The following is a 10,127-nucleotide window of genomic DNA, read 5'->3' on the forward strand; positions in this document are numbered from 1 at the left end:
TTTTATCCATCACTTGTTTAAGTGTTGATAATCATTTAATTTTTACATTATAGTAGATACATTTATGCAGCTTGTTGATAATTTAATATAATTAGAAATAACTATGTGTGTAATAACATAATAAAGTTAAATAATATTACTATTTAAGTAATATAATGATAATTAAATAATTGTATCATAAAATGGTTGTTGTAAAGTCTGTTTATATTACTCATTCAGAAAGTGCTTGCATCGCGTAAGGAGCTGCTGGAGTATGACCTGCAACAGCGGGAAGCTGCTACCAAATCATCCCGCACCTCCACCCAACCCACCTTCACAGCAAGCCAGTATCGAGCCCTCTCTGTGCTGGGATGCGGATACACGTCCTCCAACAAATGTTACGGCTGTGCGTCCGCAGTCACGGGCCACTGCATCACTCTACTGCGTGCACTGGCAACCAACACTTGCATCAGGCAGATCCTGGTACTGCAGGGTCTCATCCGAGAGCTGTTTGAGTACAACCTGCGCCGAGGCACTGGATCCATGAGGGAGGAGGTCCGCCAGCTCGTCTGTTTGCTTACCAGGTGTATACACACACACACACATATGTCCAAATCTCTGAAGAGAATAGCTAAAACTGTTTGTTTTACAAGATGTTAACTTTTATATCAATGTGTTTTGCAGAGATCACCCAGAAGCCACACAGCAGATGAATGACCTCATTATTGCCAAGGTGTCAGCTGCCCTTAAAGGTCACTGGGCCAACCCTGATCTGGTAACGGTCTCTATTACATAATACATTTTAAAGATCACCTGTAGCTATTGTTTTTAATGCATGTGGTAGATCTGTAGTACTTATTTGACTGTTTAGTTCTTACGATTGTTGTCTCCTGTCATTTAGGTTAGTAGTTTGCAGTATGAAATGCTGCTCCTTACAGACTCCATTGCTAAGGAGGGAGGATGCTGGGAGCTCAGACTTCGCTGTGGTGAGTCCTGTGATGGATTTCCAGAGCTAAAAGTCTGAACAGCTGTAGCTGTTCAACAGAAATATAGTCTCGGTATCAGATCATATCAGTTATTGGTCAGTTTTAATATCAGTGCTTCCTACTGAAGCCTCACTGTTCGTTTTCAGCGCTGAGTCTGTTCTTGATGGCGGTAAATATAAAGACCCCTGTGGTGGTGGAGAACATTACACTGATGTGCCTGAGGATCCTGCAGAAACTCATCAAACCTCCTGCCCCCACCAGCAAGAAAAACAAGGTAAGACAGACTCATAGTACCAATGATGTATTACTTAATACATATTGATGCACTTACTTGACTTGAACTCTTTAACAGGATGCTGCCATTGAATCCCTGACTACAGTTAAGCCATATAACAACGAGATCCATGCTCAGGCCCAGCTCTGGCTCAAAAAAGACCCCAAGGCCTCTTATGAAGCCTGGAAAAAGTGCCTTCCTGCTAGATGTAAATACCCAAATTTTGCGTTCACAAATGTTACGGGCTTTTTGCATGAAACATTTTACTCAATTTTGGATTTCTCGTCTTTCAACAGGTCAGGAAACTGTCTCTAAACCTTTGAATAAGGCTGAGATCAGGAGGCAGTACCTGATGGAGAAGTACGTGTGGAAGTGGAAGCAGTTCATGAGGGCCAGATCAGAGGGTCTGTTCCCTCGGCTCCTCAAACTGGGTCATAACAACTGGCTGAGACAGGTACATGCTCCCTCGGACGACTCTAGAGTGTCTGATTCTTTTCTGCATTAATGTGCTCTAATGTAATCTGACTCTTCTCATAGGTGCTCTTCACCCCAGCCACCCAGGCAGCGAGACAGGCGGCTTGCACCATCGTCGAAGCTCTAACAACTTTCCCCAGCCGCAAACAGCAGGTTCTGGACCTTCTAACAAGGTACACGTGACATGGATGAATAAAATTATCCTTTTTGGAGCAGATGTTTCCATGTTATGCTCAATCGAGCCAGATGTAGGAGCCATTTCTTACTGGACTGAAGTTTTTGGTTGTTTGTTCTTCAGTTATCTGGATGAGCTGAGCATTGCAGGAGAGTGTGCTGCAGAGTACCTGGCTTTGTACCAGAAGCTCATCAAACCTGCTCACTGGAAGGTATACCTGGCTGCTCGTGGTGTCCTACCATACATCGGCAACCTGATCACCAAGGTATTGTCAGAAACTGTAGATAATACAAGGTTATATTGTAAAGATGTGTCATTTTCATTAACCTGAACTTGTTTGGCGTTCTTTAGGAAATTGCTCATCTTCTCGCCCTTGAAGAAGCCACATTGAGCACAGACTTACAGCAGGGATATGCCCTCAAGAGCTTGACAGGTGAATTTAAACTTTAAAATTAAACTCAAAGAATTTCCTGAGAGCTTGTGGTTCGTTTTAAACGTCTCTGTTCTCTTACAGGCTTGCTGTCCTCATTCGTGGAGGTGGAGTCCATTAAGCGTCACTTTAAGAGCCGGTTGGTTGGCACAGTCCTTAACGGCTACCTGTGCTTAAGGAAGTTGGTGGTCCAGAGAACCAAACTGATCGATGAGACCCAGGACATGCTGCTGGAGATGTTGGAAGATATGACTACAGGTTCCAGCCTTCACATTCAGGTCTTCTCTGATAGAGACCAGATCAGCTCAATGCTGTGTCTTGTGTTGTAGGGACAGAGTCTGAGACCAAAGCATTCATGGCTGTGTGCATCGAAACTGCGAAGCGGTATAACCTAGATGATTATCGGACCCCTGTCTTCATCTTCGAGAGGTTATGTAGCATCATTTATCCGGTAAGTAGCCATCAGCACATTGACATGAACTTTTGGAATAATGATTTTGGTAAAACGAATGTCTCCCATTGGTTTCTATGAAGGAGGAGAATGAAGTGACCGAGTTCTTTGTTACGCTGGAGAAGGACCCACAGCAGGAGGACTTCCTGCAGGGCCGTATGCCAGGAAACCCATACAGCAGTAATGAACCGGGCATTGGCCCACTCATGAGGGACATCAAAAACAAAATCTGCCAGGACTGTGATCTTGTGGCACTACTGGAGGACGACAGCGGCATGGAGGTACGTAATCAGTACTATGCCCTAGGACTTTTTCCAAGTAATTCGCGTAGCATCATTTTGCATTATTTATTATTCACTTTGCAAGTTATGAGGTGTGCCTAAGAGTCTCAAGTGGTGCAACCAGAAACATGCATGACTGAAAACAAGGGTTTTAAGTGATTTAAAAAATAAATAAATAACACAATTTATTTTCTTTGTTTTGGACACTCTTATCTGATCCTCAGTGGCATTATGTTTTTAAGCATGACTTTTCTTTGCAGCTCCTTGTGAATAACAAGATCATCAGTTTGGATCTGTCTGTCGCTGAAGTCTATAAGAAAGTTTGGTGCCCCACCAATGAGGTGAGCTAAAGAAGATTTTTTTTTTTTTTTTTTAGAGGTACTTTATTTATTTTTATATATCAGGCATGGTTTAATCCCTCTGTTTCTTGCAATAAAGGGTGAGCCAATGAGGATCATCTACAGAATGAGGGGGCTTCTGGGTGATGCAACAGAGGAGTTCATTGAGTCTTTGGATTCAACTACAGGTTGGTTTTATATTGCAGGACTCTTTCTTAACAGTATTCAGTTTTTCCCTGTGTTTTCTCATGTTTCTCACTTGTAATTGCTGTTTTCTCTCTGTTCAGATGAAGAGGAGGATGATGAGGAGGTATATAAGATGGCTGGAGTGATGGCGCAGTGTGGAGGTCTGGAGTGCATGTTGAACAGGCTCTCTGGAATTAAAGATTTCAAACAGGGCAGGCACCTTCTCACAGTAAGTATGAAGTTTAACTCCAATACATCACATTCTAACAAGATCCTCAGAAACCTTACATTTAAAAAAAACTGTTTTGCTTCATAGGTTCTCCTCAAGTTATTTAGTTACTGTGTGAAAGTGAAAATCAACAGGCAGCAGCTGGTGAAACCAGAGATGAACACACTAAATGTTATGTTGGGCACGTTGAATCTGGTAAGTAATATACCTGAGGAATCAGCAGATGAGAGAAAATTGTATATTTAAGAGAATATTTGTAATTGGAGGTTATGTTTTAGGCATTGGTGGCAGAGCAGGAGAGCAAGGACAGTGGAGGAGCATCCATAGCAGAGCAGGTTCTTAGTATTATGGAGATCATCCTGGATGAGGCCAATGCTGAGACTGTGTCTGAGGACAAGGTGAGCAAGACATTTGGATTCATGCAGTGAATATCGCAACAAAAAGGAAGTGAGCCAGCTATATTCAGATTTCTCCTTTGTGTTCCTCCTTCAGGGTAACCTGCTGCTGACGGGTGATAAGGACCAGCTGGTGATGCTGCTGGACCAGATCAACACCGTGTTTGTGCGTTCCAATCCCAGTGTCCTACAGGGGCTGCTCCGCATCATCCCTTACCTGTCCTTCGGTGAACTAGAGAAGATGCACATCCTGGTCGAGCGCTTCAAACCCTGCTGCAACTTTGACAAGTATGGAGTTTGTTCATCTCTGTAACCTGGAACTCTGATGTCTCTTTGTCGCAATAGGGGAAATTAGCTGCAATAAACACAATTTGTTTTCATATGCAGGTATGATGAGGAGCACAGTGCAGATGACAAGGTCTTTCTGGACTGCTTCTGTAAAATAGCTGCTGGAATCAAGAATAATAGTAATGGCCATCAACTGAAAGACCTCATCTTACAGAAGGGCATCACTCAGAGTGCTCTGGACTATATGAAGAAACATATCCCCTGTGCTAAGAAGTATGATGTGTCATAATATTGTAGATGGTGTTTATTTATACTATAATATTTTAATATAATATATATTATAATATAGCAATTTTAATAAATTCTGGTATATGCATTTATATAAATTAAATTATATTTAGATACATATTATACTTTTTGTTTTATGTTGCTTGTATGTATGTATGTATGTATGTATTTACATATCCATATCCAATATGTATTATCCATAACCTGAAATACATTTTATAGATACATATTTATCATTATATTTATATGTATTTGATTGATTTTTGTTTTGGTTCAAAAATTATTTATTCATATTTTTCATTTATGCAATGTAAAGTAAATAGCTTGATTTATTTTTTTAAATAAAAATATAAAACTACAATATATGCAATTAGGGATGGGCGATATATCGCATGCGATTGTCACGCGCATTTCGTCAGTAAAGCCGGTTCCCTGATTAGCGGTAAATCGCCATCACCAGCTTTCAGATGGAGCGGCATTTAATAGACAGAGCCGTAGATAATTGACAAGCTACGCAATATCGCATTCATTATCGTAGATGAATCGCTTTCAATAATGAACGCGATATTGCGTAGCTTGTCAGTGAACTACGACTTAAATGTCGCTCCATCTGAAAGCAGGTGATGGCGATTTACCGCTAATCAGGGAACCAGCTTTACTGACGAAATGCGCATGACAATCGCATGCGATATATCGCAATAAATGTATGTCTACCCATATCCAAGAATCATTACTGTTTAAAAAATGATTATCCTCACTACTCACTAATATTATTTTGCAGCTTGGATGCAGACGTTTGGAAGAAGTTTCTTGCTCGACCAGCCCTTCCATTCATCATTCGACTGCTGCGTGGTCTGGCCACCCAGCATCCCCCTACACAGGTAACACTTATTACTAGTTTGAAAAGTTTTTTATTTCATTTCAAGCAGTATCCCTGTACAGAGGAAAATAACATGAATTAAACCATCTCTTCTTCTCTTATAGATGCTAATCGGAACTGATTCAATAACCAATTTGCACAAGCTGGAGCAGGTGTCCAGTGATGAGGGTATCGGCACTTTAGCAGAAAATCTTCTGGAGGCACTAAGGGAACACGCAGAGGTTAACCTGAAGATCGAAGCTGCCCGAAGGGAGACTCGAGCAGAGAAGAAACGCATGGCCATGGCAATGAGGCAGAAAGCTCTCGGCACCCTGGGAATGACAGTGAGTTGCATTTATTGATAGAATCTTGATGTATAATCCAGGAAATAATCAACTGTGAATGCACATCTTTCTGATTTCTGCTTTGTTTTAGACCAATGAGAAGGGTCAGGTGGTGACCAAGACAACCCTGCTTAAACAGATGGAGGAGCTCATAGAAGAACCTGGGCTGACTTGCTGTATTTGTAGAGAGGGCTACAAGTTCCAGGTCCATTTATCTACCAATGACGTTTAAATGTAATTGAACCTTCATTGTCTGATCCTTGAACTACTTTGTACCCCACAGCCTACCAAAGTTCTGGGCATCTACACATTTACGAAGCGTGTGGCCCTTGAAGAGTTCGAGAACAAACCCCGCAAGCAGCAGGGCTACAGCACCGTCTCACACTTTAACATAGTCCACTATGACTGTCACCTTGCTGCTGTCAGGTGCGTGAAACTGCTGTGTATACAGTGGATTTGACACCCAAAATGACAATTCGGTTTCATTTACTCACCCTCAAGTTGTGCCAAACCTGAATAAGTTTTGAACTATTTAATCTGTTGAATACGAAAGAAGATATTTTAAAGAATGTTGGTAACCAAACAGCTGACAGTAGCCAATGACTTACATAATATAAAAAAAAATACTATGGAAGTCAATGGCTACCGTCAACTGTGGGTGAGTAAATGATGACAGAAATTCCAATTTTGGGTGAACTCTTTAAGGAAGGTTTTATCTTGCTTGTTTTATAATTTTCTCTCTTGTTGTTCTGGATCAGGCTTGCCAGAGGGCGTGAGGAATGGGACAGTGCCGCACTACAAAATGCCAACACAAAGTGCAATGGGCTCCTACCAGTATGGGGGCCACACGTACCCGAATCTGCCTTCGCCACCTGCCTGGCAAGGTTATCCTTGAAGATTGTTTAAAGCAAGAGATGAACTCCAGAATAAATACAGGATTTAAACCTTGTTTTGTACTGTTACAGGCACAACACATATCTGCAAGAGTGCACAGGGCAAAGAGAACCCACGTACCAGCTCAACATTCACGATACCAAGCTGCTGTTCCTGCGCTTTGCTATGGAGCAATCCTTCAGCGTGGACACAGGGGGAGGAGGCCGCGAGAGCAACATCCACCTCATCCCTTACATCATTCACACCGTTCTCTATGTCCTCAACACGTATGTTTATCAAAGATGAGATTTGAATTCCAGTGTGTTTTAAGATTCTATACAGTTTTTTTCTGAATTTCTCAACAGAACAAGGGCCACGTCACGGGAGGAGAAGAATCTTCAAAGCTTCTTAGAACAGCCTTGTGAAAAGTGGATGGAGACTTCTTATGAGGTGGACGGGCCGCACTACTTCACCATATTGGCCATGCACATCCTTCCACCAGAGCGCTGGAGGGCTACACGTCTTGACTTCCTGCGTAGGCTGCTGGTCACTTCTCATGCCCGCAATGTTTCACCAGGGGGGGCTAACAAGTAAGGGAACAAAGCATGACTGTGCATGTGTCAGAGCTTGAACGTTAAAGAGCTTGTACAAGCATGTGCTGTACTTGACGTGCTTAGGGTGTCTATTTTTGGTTTTGGCAAGTGTTTTGTGGTTACTTAAACTGCCATGTTGGCTTTAAGCCTGTATTATGCTGAGAAGATTGATGCAAGATTAAATCAGACATGGCTGGAGCTGGGTGTGTCAGATTGTTTCAGGCTTCAGTATTACTGTTTGTAAAGTTTTTCAATTTGAGAGTGACTATTGTGTTTTTTAATTGTTATTATTATACATAATGTCATATATATGATTTTATACAATATAATTAAATTATATTAACATGTAAATACATTATGTCTGTGTGTGAGTGTATATATGTGCGCACACAATAAATATTCATGGTTTTATTAATTGTTCTAATTACAGATTTTATTTTATTCAATAAATAACATTTTTGATATATAATATATATATACACAACCACACACTCTTTATGATTCATATACACTTTATAGATACACATCGGTGAGTGATTTAATTGCATTTTTTTATTTTGTTTATGCTTATTAATAAACATTAATATACACATTTAAAATTCTTTTTATTAAATAATTGCAGATTTGTTTCGTTATGTTAAATGTTTTTTTTTTTTGTTTTCTTTTTTACATTAACACACACACACATATATATATATATATATATATATATATATATATATATATATATATATATATATATATCCCATTTTTATTTGACTTGAATAATATCTGTCTGATGATTTAACTGCATATTTGATTTTTATCGTTTCAGGCTCACAGACAAAGCAGTGAAGGAGTATGCTGTTTACCGCTCGCCGCTTCTCTTCTGGGGTCTGGTGCATCTTGTCTATGAAATGTTCAGGGTATGAGAATGTGTTCTTTTTTGCTGTTCCTCACACTTGTGTCTGTAATTTCTAATAAGTTCATGTTTCCATCAAATCTCATGTTATTTGCTCATTCTTTTCCCACAACAGAAAGTGCCCACCAGCAACACAGAGGGAGGCTGGTCCTTCTCGCTTGCAGAGTACATAAGGCACAATGACATGCCCATCTATGAGGCTTCAGAAAGGGTGTTGAGGGCTTTCCAGGATGAGCTCATGCCTGCTGAATCCTTCTCAGAGTTCCTGGATGTCGTAGGTCAGACATTAATGCATTTTCCTGCCATGTACTGAACACAAAGCTCTGCCGGAAGTAATAGGCAGTGTTGAGCTATTCAATAATATTAATCTCTTGTACTGACTCTTTTCCCAGGTCTTCTGTCAGACATCCCAGACCCTGACACCTTCCTGCAGGACCTGTTGAACTCTGTGCCCTAATGGCACACATTTATGCACCTCACTTATGGATTTGTGACCTCTCTGTCCAGTGCAGGTGTTCCTTAAACACGGAGTGTGTCCTTTACCCGGACACAGCTATTAGCAACTCTACAAGGACACCTTTCAATCGGGGCCCAGGCTCCCAAAACTTCTATCAGCTCACATACACACTCATTCACCTCCACTTCTGCTCTTGATCTCTGTGTGGGTTTATTCAGCTATTACTCTCTCCTAAACAAGAAAGTGACGTGTAGCCTGACGAGTTAATGCGCATTTATTCTACAATGGTTTTGTAACACCTAATACACATAAACACACCATGCTGTTTTGATCCGACATGTTGCAGGTAATCTGGTTGGGAATTATTTCATAAACAACCTTGATGGCTTTATGTGTGCGTGTGCGTGTGCGTGTGCGTGTGTGATTTGACTGAAGTTCTAAATTGGCTAAGAGTTACAGATTCACACAAGAGCTAATCTCTTGTTGTCTTGTTCTATGTTTCTGGAATTTTTGTTGTTGTTGCAGTGGTGTTCTATGAATTGTTTGCAGAACCTGACTGGTTCTGTGATGCGATGCAAATGTGTGACGATTGTTTTTCATGTGTAAATGGTTGAACCAGTGAGATGAAAGCTTGTTTAATGTGTTATTCCCAAGAAATGGAAATACTTTCTGTTTTCTAAAGGGTTTTACCTGCATCAACAATGAAACAAAGAGAGAGAATAAAAAGGGCCTGCATATTTATTTTGGGAGCGTTTTTTTTTTTTTTCAGTTTTTCTGGTTGGGTTTTTGTGTTTTGATCAATCACGATACTAAATGTATTTTTCGTTTTGTCTTCCATGTGACCGTGATTCACACCGTAATATTCAACAGATTTAAGATTTTCCCCAGAGCAAGTTGTGCTTCTGGTAAGCAAGGTGCCACTGAGAGAAGAGTCTCAGTGATTTTAAGTTTATTCTTATAATATGTAAACACCTGCGATAGGGTGTTCTTGAGCTGAATCCATGGTGTGAAGTTTGTTTTAAAAAAAGAAAACAAGAAAAATCCAGTTAGTGTTTATTCGCCTATTCCCGCTGCTACAATGTTCAACTGTTGCTGAATGTCTGCTTTTTGAATTAGCTCAACTTAATAAAGATGTAAGAATACCATATCTGACTCACTGTGCCATCTAAGCAGTATTATTTATTATTTATATACTATTATTGAATTTTATATTTTTAGTTTATTTCAATTTAAGTTTTAGTATGTCTGTTTTTTTTATATTTCTATTTATCTTTATTTTTATTATTATTCATTTTTAGTAGTTTTAGTTAATCTAACTTTCTGTTG

At 40.2% G+C, this 10,127-nt stretch overlaps 1 protein-coding gene across 13 annotated transcripts in view; it reads left to right on the plus strand.

The window, feature by feature from the left end:
• LOC132129754 (E3 ubiquitin-protein ligase UBR4) overlaps positions 1-9,953 on the plus strand; it is a 49,051-nt gene extending 39,098 nt beyond the window's left edge. For all 13 annotated transcript variants that reach the window (XM_059541475.1, XM_059541478.1, XM_059541480.1 and 10 more), the window contains 29 exons: positions 220-563; positions 664-754; positions 881-965; positions 1,112-1,239; positions 1,318-1,447; positions 1,536-1,693; positions 1,777-1,886; positions 2,012-2,153; positions 2,240-2,321; positions 2,403-2,576; positions 2,648-2,769; positions 2,853-3,050; positions 3,311-3,391; positions 3,489-3,576; positions 3,676-3,803; positions 3,891-3,998; positions 4,082-4,201; positions 4,296-4,486; positions 4,586-4,759; positions 5,556-5,655; positions 5,759-5,977; positions 6,069-6,182; positions 6,261-6,403; positions 6,736-6,861; positions 6,943-7,137; positions 7,216-7,440; positions 8,258-8,348; positions 8,460-8,622; positions 8,737-9,953. In XM_059541475.1, coding sequence (XP_059397458.1) covers positions 220-563; positions 664-754; positions 881-965; positions 1,112-1,239; positions 1,318-1,447; positions 1,536-1,693; positions 1,777-1,886; positions 2,012-2,153; positions 2,240-2,321; positions 2,403-2,576; positions 2,648-2,769; positions 2,853-3,050; positions 3,311-3,391; positions 3,489-3,576; positions 3,676-3,803; positions 3,891-3,998; positions 4,082-4,201; positions 4,296-4,486; positions 4,586-4,759; positions 5,556-5,655; positions 5,759-5,977; positions 6,069-6,182; positions 6,261-6,403; positions 6,736-6,861; positions 6,943-7,137; positions 7,216-7,440; positions 8,258-8,348; positions 8,460-8,622; positions 8,737-8,801 — 4,095 coding nt within the window. In that variant the 3' untranslated portion in view covers positions 8,802-9,953. The remainder of the gene's footprint in view (positions 1-219; positions 564-663; positions 755-880; positions 966-1,111; positions 1,240-1,317; positions 1,448-1,535; positions 1,694-1,776; positions 1,887-2,011; positions 2,154-2,239; positions 2,322-2,402; positions 2,577-2,647; positions 2,770-2,852; positions 3,051-3,310; positions 3,392-3,488; positions 3,577-3,675; positions 3,804-3,890; positions 3,999-4,081; positions 4,202-4,295; positions 4,487-4,585; positions 4,760-5,555; positions 5,656-5,758; positions 5,978-6,068; positions 6,183-6,260; positions 6,404-6,735; positions 6,862-6,942; positions 7,138-7,215; positions 7,441-8,257; positions 8,349-8,459; positions 8,623-8,736) is intronic.
• The last annotated feature ends 174 nt before the right edge of the window (positions 9,954-10,127 follow it).

This window comes from Carassius carassius, chromosome 46 (assembly GCF_963082965.1).
Source record: "Carassius carassius chromosome 46, fCarCar2.1, whole genome shotgun sequence".
In the NCBI taxonomy this organism is placed as follows: Eukaryota; Metazoa; Chordata; class Actinopteri; order Cypriniformes; family Cyprinidae; genus Carassius; species Carassius carassius.